The 17,683-nt window shown below is 41.4% G+C and overlaps 2 protein-coding genes across 6 annotated transcripts in view; one reads left to right on the forward strand and one right to left on the reverse strand.

The window, feature by feature from the left end:
* Positions 1 to 17,683, reverse strand: part of PJA1 (praja ring finger ubiquitin ligase 1) — a 1,335,831-nt gene that overhangs the window by 670,977 nt on the left and 647,171 nt on the right. The window lies entirely within an intron of this gene.
* EDA (ectodysplasin A) overlaps positions 17,038 to 17,683 on the forward strand; it is a 440,121-nt gene continuing 439,475 nt past the window's right edge. For both annotated transcript variants that reach the window (XM_050776243.1, XM_050776244.1), the window contains exon 1: positions 17,038 to 17,675. In XM_050776243.1, the coding sequence (XP_050632200.1) occupies positions 17,280 to 17,675 (396 nt within the window). In that variant the 5' untranslated portion in view covers positions 17,038 to 17,279. The remainder of the gene's footprint in view (positions 17,676 to 17,683) is intronic.

Consider the following 17,683-nt stretch of genomic DNA (forward strand, 5'->3'; position numbering starts at 1 on the left):
ATTTATAAGGAACAGAAATTTATTTTCTCATAGTTCTGGAGACTAGGAAGTCCAAGATCAAGGTCTGGCATGTTCACTGTCTAAGGGCCGCTCTGTGCTTCCCTGATGGTGTTTTATTTGCTTCACTCTCTGGAGGGGAGGAAGACTGTGCTATCACATGGCAGAAGGGTAAAAGGAACAAAATCCTGTCAGCCCCTTTTTAGAGGGTACTTAATCCCATTCACAAAAGTGGGGAACCCTCATAACCTAATCACCTCTTAAATGTCCCACCTCTTAATACTACCACATTGGCAATGCCTGAATTTTGGAGGAGACACATTCAAACCATAGCACCAACCACACTACTCTTAGATTTTTACCCAAGAGAAATGAAAGTGTGTGTCAGGACAAATACTTGTACGTGAATGTTCATAGCAGCTTTATTTGTACTGGCCCAAAAACTGGAAACAACTCAAATGTTTGGAAATGGATAAACAAACTGTGATATATCGACACAATAGACTATTGCTCAGCATTAAAAAGGAATAAACTGAGTGAATGGCATAACGTGGATGAATCTCAAAAGAATTAAGCTGAGTGAAAGAAGCCAGACAAAGTGTTCATATTGTATGATTCCATTTATGTAAAACAAAAAGAAATGCAAACTAATACGTAATGACAGAAAGTAGATCAGTAGTTCCCTTGAGACAGGGCTGAAGGGGGAGAGATTAAAAAGGGTCATGCAGAAACTTTGGAGTAATGGGTATGTTCAATATCTTAATTGTGGTGGTATATACATACAACAATCTCATTAAATTGTATACTTTAAATGTGTGAAATTTTATTGTATACCAATTATATCTCAACAAAGCTGTTAAATTAAATGATCCCAGCAACATTTTTTGGGGGGCCATAGACAAGCTTATTCTAAAATTTATATTGAAAAGTACAGGACCTAGAATAGCTAAAGCATCTTTAAAAAGAAGAATAAAATGGGAGGAATGAGTCTACCCAATATGAAGTCCTGCTACATAGCCACAGTAATCAAAACAGTGTCATATTGGAAGAAGGATAGACACATAGATCAATAAAATGGGATAGAGAACCTAGAAATAGACACACACAAATATGTCCAATTGATTTTTGATAAAGGTGCAAAACCAATTCAATTGAGGAAGCATAGACTTTTCAATAAATGATCCTGGAGCCACTGAGCATCTACAGGCAGAAAAATGAACATCTATCTAAACCTCATACCTTATAAAAATTAACTCAAGATGAATTACAGACTTAACATAGAGCTATTATTCAAAAGCTTAGAAAAATAGAGGGAAATCTTTCAGATATAGGGCCAGGCAGAATTTGTAGACTTTATACCAAAAGCATGATCCATAAAAGAAAAAAATTGATAAATTGGACTTTATCAAAGTTAAAAACTTTTGCTTTGTGAAAAAAAAGTGTTAAAGGAGGAAAAGATAAGCTACACACTGGGAGAAAACATTTGTGCAACACATATTTGAAAAAGGATTTGTATCTCATATACTACAAAGAGCTCTTAAAACTCAACAATATAAAAACAATCCTATTAGAAAATGGGCAAAAGACATGAAGAAACCAAGGAGATGGTCAAATAAGCTTATGGAAGTATGTCAACACCATTAGCCTTTAGGGCGATAAAAATTGCCCTGTGTGAGGGCATAATGAGATAATCACTGTACACCTATCAGAATGGTTAAAATAGAAAAGTGACAACACCATATGCCAGTTAGTATGTAAAGACAATGAATTACCAATATGTTGCTAGTGGAAATATAAAATGGCACAGCCACTCTGGAAAACAGTTTGACAGTTTATTATAAAACTAAACATGCAATTACTATATGACCCAGTAATTACACATCTGGGTATTTATCCCCGAAAAATGAAAATTTGTATTGACATAAAAGCTTGTACATGAATGTTAATAGCAGCCTTATTGATAACAGTCAAGACTGGAAACAACTCAGGTAACCTAAAATGGGGGAATGTTTAAACAAACCACGGTACATCCATACCATGGATTACTACTTAGCAACAGAAAGGAACAAACTAGTGATACACACGTCTTACTCTGTTTTGTATTGCTATAATAATACCACAGACTATGTACTTGATAAACAATAGGAGTTTATTTGGATCACATTCTGGAGGCTGAGAAGTCGAAGAGCATGGCACCAGCATCTGGTGAGGGCATTCATGCTCCATCATCCATCCCATGGCAGAAGGCAGAAAAGCAAGAGAGGTACAAGAGAGAGAGAGCAAAAAGGAGGCCAAACTTGCTTTTATAACAAAACCATTCTCATGATAACTGACTCACTCCAGAGATAAGGTTATTAATCCATTCATGAGAGCAGAGCCCTCAATGACCTAATCACCTCTTATTAGGCTCCATCTCCCAGCAATGCTGTATTGGGGGTAAAGTTTTCAAAGCATGAACTTTGGGGGAGTCATATAAACCATAGCAATGGATTACATGTGCCTTAATCTTGGACTTTCCAGCCTCCAGAACTGTGAGAAATAGATTTCTGCTCTTTATACATTGCTTATGTGAGGGTATTTTGTTATAGCTGCCTAAACAGACTAAGACAGGTCCTCATGTAGAGAAGTACTGTCTCATGTAGGAAGGATGGAGGGATAGGGGAGACTGAAAGGCAGTCTAGGCAGAAGGAACAGCAGGTGCAATAGCCCTGAAGCAAGAGAGAAGTTGAGTGGGGTTGGAGGTTCAGGACAAAAAGAACGTAGTTGAAGCAGAGAATTTCACCAGGGAAAGGAGATGAGCTCAGAGATGTGGCTTAGATCAAGATTGTATATTGCCCTGTAGACAGTTGTAAGAAGTTTAGATTTTATTCTGGTTGAGATAGAAATCATCTTATGGTTTTGAGCAGGGGAGTACCATGATCTGCTTCGTAATTTAGTCAGATCATGCACACTGGTGTGTGAGCAGAACAAGGAAGAAAGTGGAAAGGCCAATTAGAAGGTTGTTGCAGTGATCCAGTTAAGGAAAGAAGGTTTCGCCTAGGGTAAAGGGACCTGTTAGTTCTGGGAAGTAAAGAAATGGTCCATGTTATGGGTATGTTGAGGTGTCACGTTAATGTCTCATACAGAAAGATGTGTTTAATGTGAGATAGTGGCAAGTACCTCCAAATGACACTTACCAGCAGGTAGTTGGAACTCCAGAAGAGCATCAAGAACTAAAGAGATAGATATAGGTCATTATCATTAAGGGTATGATTGAGTGCTTGGAAATAGATGACATCACCAAAGAAGCAAAAGAAGCAAGAGAGAAGAACAGAGAAGACCGAAGGTAGAATTTGGGATAGCACCCATATTTATGTTATTTCTTCTGTTAAAATTACTTTAAATTATGAAAGTAATATAAATATATTACAGGAAATTTGAAAGTAGAAAAAAGTAAAAATCTGAGGATCTAAATCGACCATTTTATTATTTTGAAAGATTTGAAAGGAAGCAGAAGAAAGGGAGAAATTGGAAATGTTGTTGACAGGGTATGGAGCATAGTCTCTACAGGAGTAGGAGGGGTCTGGATTAACCGCTGAGAGAGATAAATTTCTTCCTCTGACATAGGAGAGAAGAAGAAGAGATTGGGTAAGGGAATTTTTTAATGTATCTGTTCTCTGGAGATAGGTTTTTATACAATGAAAATGTCTATACAATTGTGTGTTCTATTTTTGTCTCTTAACATTATTGTGTTTAGATTTTTCAGCGTTTATTGCAGTCCTCAGAAGTATGATTTTATTGCTTACATAATATTCCATTCAATCTATTTGGCTTAATTCTCTTAACTATTCTGATTTTGTTGGACATTTGGCTGTTACCTTTTTTAAAAGATTATGCATAATGGCATTGTAAAATGTATTTGTATATATAGTTTTTTTTCCTTCTTTTGAATGATTACCTAATGAAAAATTTCCAGGAGTGGAATTACTGTGTGAAAGGGCATGAATTATTTTTATGGCTTCTGATATAAATTGCCAAATTGCCCTTCAAAAGAATTGTCCAAATTTATCCCGCTGCTCATACTATTGTATGAGGATATCTTTCCATTCTCTCAGAGCTGAATCAACACATGCTTGATGTTTTTTGCTACTTTAATAAGTATAAAATAATATCTCATTATTGTTCTTTAGTACCAGCATGATTGAATGAGTTAAATTATATCATCTAAGAGCCCAATCTCAGATCTTGAATTAGAACTGGTGGCTCCCAACTCCTAGTCCAATGCTTTAAAAAAAAAAAAAAAACTGTGCGTGTGTGTGTGTGTGTGTGTGTGTGTGTATGAATTGTGTGTTTCACACCTTTCCCAGCTGCCTAATGGTGTGAACTCATTGCTGGAGAGAAGATGAAGAGAAAGGCGGCAACTACAAAAGGGTTGAAGTTACTCCCTGCCATATGTTGCTCTTCCACACTATATAAGAGATGCCAGGATGCCAGGTATCACCAAGTTAATCAATGAAAGGCGGAGCAAAACTGGAAGCTGATAAGCACTGCTGAAGAATGGAGAAAACTATCAATGAAAAAACTCAGGCTTGCTTTTGATTTCTGGACCTGTACTGGTTTTCAGTCATACATAAAACCCAAAGGTATACAGGCACTTAATAGAAAATCAGTTACACAATATGTGAAGTGCTAGAAAAATTGGCAGAATTCTTCACAATCCTCCCTAATGTGTTCCTGAAGTTTCCTAGTGAGCCTACTCGTGAGATTGTATTTACTTGTACTTTGTTGCCAGGCAAGAATCAAGGTGTTGTATTTCAACCAGATGTCTTGAGCTGGGTTTTGCAAGATAGCGTAGCAAACAGGGAGACATGTGTTTTCCTTTACACAGACCTTCTTAGGCCATCACCAGCTGCTTTCAGTCTCATGGGTGGATCTCTCCAATTTTCAGATTTCCTAGCTCCTGAGGTTTTGGGAAAGCCACTCTTGGTTTCTTTAATCCATTTTAGGCATTGCTAATTCTCTTTTAGGTGTCAAATTACACTTCCAGCAGTTTCTTAGGCCATCCCTTAGGCTGCCTCCCTAACCTGGGCCCCAAGGGTTATGGGGCCTGCTGACCTTAAGGCAGTCTGATTGCAATAGTTCTCTTTAGTGTCAAGGAAAATTATGAAAGACTGAATGGGCAAAAAAGATTACTAGATGTTCTGACTTGTGCATTCTTCTGGGATATCTGCGCCTTTTATTGGCTTTGAGCTATTTAACAACTTTATAAGTGGTAAAAAACTGAAAATACTGCAAAATACTCTTATCCATAGAAATGCAAAGGAATTTTGTCTGATGCCATGCAATTGGTTATTGTCCTGGATATTGGATATTGACCAGTTGTGTATCTATCTGAAAACTCGATCCAGTATTCTTAATTGCCTGTAAGAGTCTATGTTCTTCAAATCCACCTTTGAACTGGTTGTAGCATCTTACTGTTTCCCTCATTAAATAATGAGTTCAATAAAAATTTTTGACATGTGTTTCTTTTATATTTGCATGAGAGTCATGATTTTTTCTTTAAATATTATCCTTTAACACTAGCCTGCCTTTCTGCAGAGGCTTGCAGGTCCAAATGAGCCTCTCTTTTTGCCCTTTTATCTGAACTGGAAGCATTTAGCTCTGTTCACCATGATATTTCAATTTAACTATTTTTAAAAAGTTAGAGAAGAATTCAAAATGACAACTATATTAGCTATAACTTCAACTAATGCTTCCTCCAACCAGCTCTTCTCAGAATTCTGTTCTCCAGCTTCCCCAAAAGACACTTTTGGAAGAAGCAATTTACTTTGATAGCAAGTTTTTGGCCCCATCAGAATCTGGAGAAAGAAGCTCCCTGACTTGTTCACAATAGATACAATCACTCCCTTTGGAGGTTGGGGCTTCTCACAAGTCAGGTGGTCGTTTCTTGGTAAGTTTTGACCTTTCTAAAAATGTAGTTTTATGTAAAAAATGATTGTTCTATGTAGAAACTTTTCATTTCCCCCTCAAATTTCAAAATTTTAAAAGTGCATTTAGGGGACAGCTTGGCAGCCGCTTCTTCAAAAATAAATGTTACCAATTAAAGTATAAAGGTCAGTTGCACAGAGCCTTTTGGTGGCAGGATTCTGAAACAGTCAAGGTATGGTGAGGATTTGCACTCAGCTGGTTGAATACAGGAATGAGGCTGGATAAAATGGAGGAATACCTCAAGGCAAAGTACAAACCAGGAAAATTATTAGAGATTGGTAGGGAATGAGGACTAGGAATCAGAAGCTAAGCCAGTGATTTCTAGTTGATTTCCTATTTCATGCTTTTAGCTCAGCAGAAGTAAAACAAAGGTAATTCATGTGTTTTGAAAATGCCTTAAGATTGTCAGGTATAGATATGTAAGGTAGTAGCTTGAGGGGAGAGGGAGGAGCAATTGGTTCTAGTTCAGCTCATTCATTAACTTAATGGGCACGATTCTTGGCCCTTCTGGGCTTCAGTTTCTTCTTTTGAAATGGGTTGGACTGGACTCGGTGGTTTCCTAAGGGTCTTCCAGTTCTGACCTCTTGAGTTAGTTATAAAAGCTGAGAAAAAAAATGCATGTGAGTTTTGGAACTCTGGAGGTTAAAGTAAAACTCTGCTAAACTTGGGTTGTTACACCTGGTACTGCAGGCCTAAGGCCTTTGGGCCCAGGAGCCCAAGATCTGGTGGGTAGTAGTGATGCTTAGGTCATATAATTTATGGGGCTGCCAGCTCCTTCCCTCTCAGCAGCCACTCTCCTTTCTCAAGCAATTTGGCACATTCCTAAGGGCAACTTCTTTCCCGCAGGCATGGGCTTGGTGTCTCAAGTCCTGCTTCTGTGGGTTCTGCTTTCTGTTGCTACAGAAAGCTTAGTTTCCAGTTTTTTCACAAAAGAGTCAGTTTGTGGAAGCTTATTCTTCAGTAGCCATTGCTGTAAAGCACATTTCAGTCAAGCAAAGTCTGTGTTCCCAGTGTTAATCAAAGATAGGTCACAATAGGAAAATAAAATCCCTAAGTTGACTGAACTGAATTTGTATGAAAAGAAGGGTTAAGATAGTGGTCAAGACCGCTGTAGGTCTATGACATGCTGGATTTGGCCTCCTGGGTATTCATTTATTAGTTCACACAGTTCACTGAAGTTCTGTGAGCTGTGAGTGCCTATAGCCAGTGCTCAAAAAAACTCTTTGAGAAGCACATGGATGAATAAATGAAGTAACAAATGGGCAAATGAAAGAATCAATATAAAACCCTCTGGGAATTTTTTACTGAAACGGTTATTTTGTAGTAGCACTTTGCAAACCCCCTCTCCTAGCAGGTACCCCACTATTTTCTCCTTGACTCTACCTCATGCAATTTCTTAAAGGGTCTCCATTTTCTACTGCTGCAATTTTCTGATTCAGTTTTGTGATTTTTCAAGACCTAATTTGGCGTGGCTGCAGTATCATACCTTCCCATTGGACTGTAAGATCATATTGGAATGAAGAAAAAGTACCACCATCTATTATCTATTAGATTCTAACTTTAAAATTAGAGAAAACTCCTTATTCCTTAGGTTTCGGAGTATGCAAAATAAATTGTTCATCATGGCATAATGAAAAGAATGTGGGCTTTTCAATCAGGACAGATTTGGATTTGAATCTTAGCACTACATCTATTAGCTGGGGGACATCAGACACAGTACTTCACTTTTCTCTGGACCTGTCTTTTTTTTTTACATGTAGGAAAATGAGCAATTTGCCTTGTAAGGTTATTCCTGAAGATCAACTTTGCCAAACATAGTGCCTGGCACATAGTAGGTACTCAATACAAAGTAGCTATTATCTTAATATCTTACATTTGTATAACATTTTATATTTTACAAATTCTACCACATTTTCTTTTACTCATCCTAATTCTAGCATCATTATTTATTAATAGAGTATATATATATTCTGTATATATTATACATATATATACACACATTGATACCATAAGACTCAAGATCAACTTGGAGCTCATCTTCGCACACCAACTGTTCACCTTGGACCTAGGCTTCCACGATTCCCATCCTTCCAGGAGCCAGACTGTTGCCCTGTAGAGTCCTTTCCTGAGTTTTTACTCATCAAGTGTTAAGCAGCTTAGAAGTGTGCTTAAATTCCAATAGGCTGTTAATTTAGCATTTTTTAGCCCAGGACTGCTAGTTTTCTGAGTTGTTTAAAGGCAAGCTTTTGAATTGGGGTGATTCACATCTTTTTTGTGCAATGTTTGAAGACTCTAAAGCTGTTAGGACATGGCATTTCCCAACTTATAGGAGTATGCCTGTGAATCTGGTCCAGCTCAGAGGTGTAGTGGGAGGAGGAACAAGGCCATTTAAAAGCTTTGCTGTTATACTGAATTTGTGAAATAGAGTCCTTATTTTTCAAATAAAGATGTTCTCATTGTACATTAATTGCATTAATTCTTTATTTTGTCCACTGATGTATTCCCAGCACTTAGACTGGTGCCTGGCACATAGCAGATACTCTATGAATGCTTATTGAATTGATATGCTATATAAAATATCCAAAGGTAAGTGTATTACCTCAATGTAATCTAGTTGCGGGCAGCTGGAGTCAGTTTGGGAAAGTTATTATAACTCTAGATTTTCCAAGCCCTGTCACAGGTTGCTTATCACAGAACCAAGATTGGATCCTAGAGAGTGCCTGACTCTCCAGGGTTCAGATCCCTAAGATCTGTTCTCTAATTCTCATGACCAAGAAATGCAGATTGTGGGCACAATTAGCTCTTTGGCCAAATGGAGCAGGCAAACATAAGTGTAATGAGTAAATATGACAGTTTTAGTAAGAAAAAGAACCCTACGCTAAGTCAGGTACACTGACTGTGTAACCTTGGATAAGTCATTTAAGTAGTCACCTCTCTAAGCTTCAGTTTCCTCCCGTTAAATGAGGTCAAACCACTCTACCTACCACACATAGTTGTTTGGAGGATGTGAGAACCTGTGAAAAACAATGCCAGTGATTCTCTTAAAGTCCTACTTTGCCAGAACTGAATCTGCAATCTCCACTGTGGTCCTGATGTGACATGTGGCATGGCTCTGTGGAATATGTAGTGCAGTATGTGTTTCTAGGCTACTTGGTGGCCCGAATGGTGGTGCTGACACACATTGCAGGGGACACAGATGCAAATGACATTCTGCCAGCAACAGGATTTTCTATTTTTGAATGAAAAATTCCTCTCATGGAGTGAGAGCCTCCCCATATGCTCAGCCACCCATGAGTAGCCAAAGACTTTATTGCAAAAATGAATATTCCATGTTAATGTTGTGCCATTTTGCTCCCTATAGCAAGAAGAATTTCTATCTCCTTATTATTGCTTCATGAATTTCTGCAAACATTTCCATGCCAGTCATGGCTATAGTCATTTCTCACAGCAAGTAAGAGGTCTGCTTTTCTTCCCCCTTCTTCAGTATATGTTTAATTTTTTTCCTAAATACTCCTGACAGCCTCGCTTATATAAATGTGCTCAGCATTTTATTTTACTTTGCTTTCCACCTAGAGCATCTGTCTTCTCTCCATCAAACCCAGACTCCTTCTGCCTTCAAACCACTGCTAAAATTCATCTCTTCAGAGTCTCCAATCCATTAACAAAGATTTGGTAAGGAATGGCTTGAGGTAGGTTCTGTAGGGGCTAAGACAGGGTCCTGTCCTTTGAGGAGTGCTGGCTATAAGCTGGAAAAATTAGACCCTCACACAGAATGGGGGAAGAATTAGCAATTGTGAGTGGCATACTCTGAGTGTCAGCTGTGTTGTATGGGCAGGGTGTCCTGATGGAGAGCACTGTGGGCAGGCAGGGTCAGGAGGGGGAGCTTGAGCTGGGCCTTGAAGAATGAGCCAATTTCAAATAGGCAAAGGGGAAGGGAAAGGAAATTGGAAAGGGGAAGTGGAAAAATGTCAGCAAGAGGCGAAGAGGCAGGAATGTAGACATTTGTTCCTGGACAATGAGAGCCAAGGTTATGCAGAGGCAGAGGTTCGTGGAGCCCTAGCAGTGGCATAGCTGGAAAGATAGTGTGGGGCCAGACTGGAGGACCTTGGATGTTAAGCTACTGTTCTGAAGTCAGTGGGATTACTGTGCAGAAGAATGACCTGATAGGATCCAGATTTAAACACCTTCATCTAATTATAGTATACTCAGTGGCCTTGGAGTTAGGTCAAAATGGTGGTGGCAGTAGCAGCCAGGCAGGAGGAGAAGAAACTCTGACTTCCAGCCAGTTTATCACTCTGCCACTCCAGAAATCTCACAATTGCTGTGTGTCTAGCTCTATAAAGCTGACACACTATCTGTTATCACCTGGGAGGTAAGGTTGAGAACATGGAGCATGGAATCTTTGAGCCAGTCAGACCTGGATTCAAATTCAGACTCTGCCACTTAGTTGCTTTTGAATATGGGCCAGTCATTTAACCTCCCTGAGCCTTGGTTTCCTCATCAGTGAAACATGGAAAATACTAAACTCACACAGAAGTTAATGAGAAAGACTGGCACATCAAAGATAAATCTTCAACCAATGTTCCTTTCCTTCCTTCTCCCCTCTTCTAGTTAGCTCTGTGACCCTGAGTATATTTATCTCTGGGAGAACTGCCTCGTGCAAAATGAGACAGTTGTCCTTTCCTGCTTTACTGTGCTAAAAGAAAAGGTCTTGCCTATCCAGTAACACATCTGACCAGTCCTTCTTTCTCCTTCTTCTTACTCTACTAGGGATGGAATTCATTCAGCCCATCAACAAACATTTACTGAGAGCCTACTATGTGTCAGGCACTATTCTTGGTCCTATAGACAAAGCAGTGAACAAAACCAGACAAAAATCTCTGCCCTTGTAGAACTGATATTCTAGTTGTGGCTGCAGAGGAGTCATACAATAAACAAATAAATATATAATATGTGCTAAGAAGAAAAATACAGCAAAGTAAGGGGACAGAGAATGATAGGTTGATAGAAAATTGGCCAAGGAAGGGTTCTCTGATAAGGTGACATCTAAGAAGAGTCCTGGAGGAAGTAAGGGAGAAGCCATGTGGCTGTCTGGGAGAATAGCATTCCAGGCAGGAGGAAATACAGGTAAGAAGACCATTAAGTGGGAGCATTCTTTGCAGGTTCAAGGAACAACCAAGAGCCCAAACATGACTGGAGCAGAGTGAACAAGGAAAATAGAGGTAGATTACAAGCCCAGGGAGGCAAACAGCAATCAGATAATGCATGGCCTTGTAGGCCAAGATAAGAACTTTGAGAGAGATGGAAAACCATTGGAGGATATGGAGCATAAGAGTGATAGACTCTGACTTAACATTTTCACAGAATGTCTCTGACTACAGGGTAGGGAATAAACTGTAGGATGGCCAGGACAACAGCATGGAGACCCTGTATACATTTATAGTAATCCAGGTGAGACAGCACTGGGGTTTGGACTAGGATGATGACAGGAAGGTGGTGAGAAGTGGTCAAGTTCTAGATATATTTTAAAGGCAGAACTGACAGAACTCACTAACAGATTTGATGTGGAGTGTTCAAGAAATCGTTCAAGGATGATCTCATGGTTTTGGGCCTGTCCAATGGAAGGCTGGCGTTGCCATTTGCTGAGATGCAGAAGACCAAGGGATAAGTACATTTTGGGGGAGAAGAGGTTTGGTTTTGGTCACGTTGAGTTCGAGATGTCTATTAGACAGTTAAGTGAAAATGGAGAGGATGAAGTTGAATATACAAGCAACAAATCAGGGGAAGTTGGTGAGAACATATTAGGTCCTATCTCAAACTTTAAGTATGCAGAAGCAGGGCCAGGGACTTAGTGAAGGCAAATTATGCAAATGCTTTTCTACATTTCTGCCATGTCCTTGAGTACTGCTACATGTTTTTCCTCTCATCCTTTTTTGATGGAAATCTCCTACATAACAGGGACTAACATTTACTGTACATTTATTATATGCCACACAGCGATAGCATCTGAAGGAGTTGAGAAAGTGCCACCCCAAAATATGCCACTTTGGACTTCAAACTGAGGGCGTTTGGGGAACAGCAAATTCAGGGAGGGCTTTCTGAACTTTCCTTTTCTGTCTAAAGACAGATCCTCCAAAAGGAACTCAATCGTTTTGAATCCCCTCCCTGGAAATCTCATCAACCAGGGAAGATTAAACCCATATTACAAGAGAGGAGACTGGAGGTTGACATCAGATGACCTTTATCACAGGGTGTCACTTATTTTTCTGAGGTCTCATTTATCTTTCCCCAAAATCATTTATTCCTCCTATGGCCTACTTCCCCCCTCCCCTCTTCCCTATGAAGAGGGTCTATAAGCTTCCATATCTTGCTGGGTTGGGCATTCACTTTTTGTTCATGTGATGTCCCCATGCATGTAAAAAAAATGTGTATACCTGCTATCGTTTGGATGTGGTTTGTTTTCCCTACCAAATCTCATGCTGAAATTTGATTCCGAACGTTGGAGGCGGTGCCTAATGGGAAGTGTGTTGATTATGAGAACAGATTGCTTGTGAATAGATTAATGCCCTCCCTAGGGATGAATGCATTTTTGCTCTGTTAGTTCACCCCGTAACTGTTTTTTTTTTTAAAAAAGAGCCTGCCCCCACCCCATCTCTCTTGCCTCCTGTCTCCCGATGTGATCTCTGCACATGCTAGCTCTCCTTCACCTTCTGCCATGAGTGAAAGCAGCCTGAGGTCCTCATCAAATGTCCAGTCCTAAACTTTTTCCAGACATCAGAATCATAAGCCAAATAACCTTCTCCTTTTTATAAATTACCCAGCCTCAGGTATTCCTTTATAGCAACATAAAATAGACTAAGATAATATATTTTCTCCTATGAATCTGCCTGCTGTCAATTTATTTCACAGACTCAGTTACCAAACCATCTGAGGATGGAGGAAAGCCTTCCCTCTCCTACACATCCTGTTTAAGACAGCTGTCTTGCAAAATATATACTGTCATCTCTATTTTGCAGATGAGAAAACTGAGGCTCTGTAAGAGAAGCAAAAATCACTTGTCCTAAGTCACATAGCTTATAAGTGAATAAGGTGGGATTCAAACCAGGATCTAAGTCCAAAGTTCGTGTTCCTTCCAACTATCTGCTGATCGCTAAGTAGGTCAGAGTCACCTGATCTCTATGTCGATTATTTATTCTGTGGATTAACCAGAGCTAAGAGGTATTTAAAACCTGTTCCTGCCTAACTCCTTAGCATATTCCACTCAATTGGTGGGTATTCAGTGTTTGTCAACATATTTTGAATCTTTATTATTTGGGGGTTGTCAACTAATATTGTTTTGTTTTATTTTATTTTATTTTTTAAGATGGAGTTTCGCTTTTGTCACCCAGGCTGGAGTGCAATGGCATAATCTCGGCTCACTGCAACCTCTGCCTCTCTGGTTCAAGCGATTCTTCTGCCTCAGCCTCCTGAGTAGCTGGGATTACAGGTGCCCGCCACCACATCCAGCTAATTTTTGTATTTTTAGTGGAGATGGGGTTTCACCATGTTGGCCAGGCTGGTCTGGAACTCATGACCTCAGGTGATCTGCCCGCCTCAGCCTCCCAAAGTGTTGGGATTACAGGCATGAGCCACCATGCCCAGCTATATTATTTTAATATTAGGCTCAGACAAACAAAAGTAGGAAGGGAAACTTGATGGGACAGACAGGTCAGTGAAATATTACAAACCAACTATATTTGAATTTCTTGATTATTTATTTTTCTGGATTATCCACAACTCCCATAGCAGTGCAAGTAAGAGGATAATTTCACAATTTTCATTTGGTTCCATTTCCTTTGTATCTTTTCCGTAATGTATTATGCAGCTATTCACCCAGGAAGTGTTTCATAAGTGGTACGGACAGGCATCCCTTGGATCAGTTCCCTTTTTGGAATTCTAGGTAGTCTAAGTTACCATGAGTGACTTCATGTCTTATTCATTTGACAAACAATATTGGTGCCTACCATGTGGTAGGTGCCATGCTAGGTATTAGAAATATCAAAATAAAACAGTATTGGTGTCTACTATGTGGTAGGTGCTATACTAGGGATTAGAAATATCAAAATAGAAAGGACACAATTCTTACCATCAAGGAGCTCATAGTTTAGTGGTAAGAAATCCATGTAAAACATTCAAAATGCAGTGTGGTAAGTGATATCATCGAGGTATGCTCAGGGTGTAATGAAAGCATAAAGGAAGTCTGGTTAGAGTGAGTTGTGGGGCCATACCAGAGAGAACATGTGAATTGATTCTTGAAGAATTTATCAGGTTTCCAAGGTAGGGGCAATCTTGACAAAGAAACTAGCTTGTTCAAAGGCATGGTGGTGTGAGAAGTGTCAGCAAATTTAGTAGTGTGCAAGCATGACTTCCTTGTAAAATGGTGGAAGATAATGTTGGAGAGACAGATTAGAGGTCATGTTAAGGAGCTTGTATCTTGTCTCCCGTAGTACATGGGATCAGACAGGTAAGGTGAATGAGTGATGAGGACAGTATTGAAGGATAGAAGAAAGAGGTGGTGATGGCTGTAGAACTTGATTGTTCATGCTTGTTTCAAGGAGGCAGTTCTAGCTGAATGTAGCCACATGGGAATGTGAATCCAGAGTTATCAGGTCTTCTGGTTTTTTAACAGAAAAGCGGGAAATCTGGATTTTTTAAAATGTGAAATCTCCAGAGTTCCAATAGCTGACAATTGCTTTTTTTTTTTTTTTTTAAATTCAAAGGTTTAGTCAATACTGCACCAAACACTACACTGGATGTGGTCTGCAGACTGTCATTGAGACCTGTGCTTTAGGGGACAGGATATGTATGGAAGCATAGAAGCTAACTGAAGCAACACTTTAAAACACTTAAAAAATAACCACATACATTCCTCTCTGGATTGTCCCATTCCAACATTTCTACTGCATATGATGACACATGTTTTTTCTCTGGGGAAGCAAAGAGACGTCCCAGGTCAAATGCAACCCTCAGGGCTTCTGAGGGCAATGGTGTAATCCAGAGTCTCAGTCAAGCCTGGTAGAACATGGTAAGGTGAGACCAGTGTGGCCCCTGAACATCACCATCACCACCAGGAGATGGCTGTCATTTGTTTCCTTTTCATTTTAGAGGAAGAAAGGGCAGCCTGTTTAAACTGTGTATGCAAGAAAGTCAACACAGCCAGTGACAACACAGATAAAACACAGTGTAAAGGCTATTAAAGTTCAAACTCCTCATTTTACTGCCAGAGAAACGAAGGCCCTGGAAAAGCACAGTGACTTGCTCAGAGTGACCCAGCAACCTAGTGGCAGGATGAAGTCTCCTGACTCCTGGTCTAGCATTCTTTCCAATAATCCCGGGCTGTGATAATTAAAGTAAATCAGCCTGGCAGTTTTCCTAGCATCTAGAATTCCTGGACTGGACAAGCAGGACTTGAGAGCAGCTGTTAGACACCTTTTTTCCCCTTAGCTCTAGCATGATGATATTCTTTGTGAACTTTATATTTCATGGGTAGGGGTTAAAGAGAGGGCACGAAGATGTTTTTGAAGCACTGAGACCATTCACAAAGTGTATAGAGAAAAGTTGTCTGTGGCTAATATATTTAAGGCTTATGACCTCTGTGCTCTCTGGACTGACCTGCCAGCAGATGCTTTTGGTTTTGTGTTTTATTTCTCTTCTTTTGTCTTCTTTTCTATCTCTATCTATGTTTTTCTTCTCTTCCACCAGCCTAGGTCTTAGGCCTACACATAAGTGCTCCTGGCATTGCTGAGCCTCCATGATGACACTCAAGATGCCCGCTGCAAGTCAATGAAATTGTTAATTATTCGTTACTCAATTAATAACATGGAATGAGAGTGCGTAGTGACTATGAAGTGTACATGCTTCCCCTGCTGTAGTCATTTCACTTTCTATAATCTCAGACTAGTAACTCTTGTCAATTGTGACTCTTGATTTAACTAATCCTTTCCATCCTTCATTTCAGGGTCTATTGTTCTGCCATTTGCCACTTTTTTTTTTCTTTCTCTGAACCCGTTTCTGATTGGTGCAGCTGTCGAAGATGCTGCAGTTGCAGCAGTGTACATCTGGAACATTTGGCTGACTTGTTGAACTTCCCCCAGGGAGTACTCCAGGAGAAGGATGGGAGGGGTGGAGAGGCCAGAACAGTTGCCTGTAAATAAAGATGCCAGTAGTGTCTGACCATTCTGTGGACCACCCTTGTAAAAATCCACTTCATTCTGGCCCTCGGTTTCCCTATCTACTCACTGAAGGCGTATGTTCTCCAATCAAAACTGCTGCAGTGGAAGAAATCTATTCTGGCTGTGGATGCTCTCATACAGCATTTTCTGCATTGTATCAATAGATGTTTGTTGAATTAATTAAGAAATCCTAGGAGACTGTTTTACCCTTCATGGGACAACATCATTTCAGTTCCGCTTGGCATGGGTCGGCTTCTCTGTTACTTAGATTGAGCCTTCAGAGTCACTCCAGGAGTGAGGCTGCTTGAGTCCCACCCATTCCCATAGTTCCCAGGCTCCTGGGTCTCCTTTTCTTCGGGCGAGCCATTGAATTGCAAACACAGCAGGCATGGTTTCATTCCAAACCCGGAGCTGTTTTAATTAGTTTAACGTCTGTTAAACGCTTTGAAGATTGGAAGCAACAGATAAGTACTGGATGATGTTATTAACAACTGCAGTTAATTGCAAACATTTCTATTAATGCTAGTTTCTGCCTCCTTTTCTTTGCTCTACTTTCTTTCCAAGGTTCCCAAATTCGTAGCCTCCCCCTCTTTTCCTCCCCGTACTGGCGATATAGGGTTAAACTGGGGCGGAGCCCAGGGATGAACGACGGCGCCAGTCACCAACTGGGACGGGGCAAGCGGGAAGAGCTGGGTGGGGCGGCCAGACAGAGGCGAACCCTCACGCCCCCAGGCCCCGCCCCGCGGCTGGACGCCCGGTTGGAACGGCACGGGGCGGGGCGCCGAGGCTTGGCGGCCCCGTGGTTGGGCGTCCCGGCAGCCGCTTGAGGGATGGGGCGGGGTCGGCCGGGACCTCCTCCTTCATTCCCTCGGCGGGCCGAGCCGTCCCTCTCTCCCGCCCCTCCTCCTCCCTTTCCCACCCCTCGGAGTGGAGCTGCACATGCGGCTGCTCCCTGCTGCGTCCCGCCCAGCCACCGTCGCGCAGGAACGGGTCCCTGCAGCCCCCAGCCGATGGCAGGACAGTAGCCGCCTGTCAGAGGTCGTGAACGGCTGAGGCAGACGCAGCGGCTCCCGGGCCTCAAGAGAGTGGGTGTCTCCGGAGGCCATGGGCTACCCGGAGGTGGAGCGCAGGGAACTCCTGCCTGCGGCAGCGCCACGGGAGCGAGGGAGCCAGGGCTGCGGGTGTCGCGGGGCCCCTGCCCGGGCGGGCGAAGGGAACAGTTGCCTGCTCTTCCTGGGTTTCTTTGGCCTCTCGCTGGCCCTCCACCTGCTGACGTTGTGCTGCTACCTAGAGTTGCGCTCGGAGTTGCGGCGGGAACGGGGAGCCGAGTCCCGCCTTGGCGGCTCGGGCACCCCTGGCACCTCTGGCACCCTAAGCAGCCTCGGTGGCCTCGACCCTGACAGCCCCATCACCACTCACCTTGGGCAGCCGTCATCTCAGCAGCAGCCGTTGGAACCGGGAGAAGCTGCACTCCCCTCTGACTCCCAGGACGGGCACCAGGTGAGTCA

This window comes from Macaca thibetana, chromosome X, assembly GCF_024542745.1.
Source record: "Macaca thibetana thibetana isolate TM-01 chromosome X, ASM2454274v1, whole genome shotgun sequence".
In the NCBI taxonomy this organism is placed as follows: Eukaryota; Metazoa; Chordata; class Mammalia; order Primates; family Cercopithecidae; genus Macaca; species Macaca thibetana.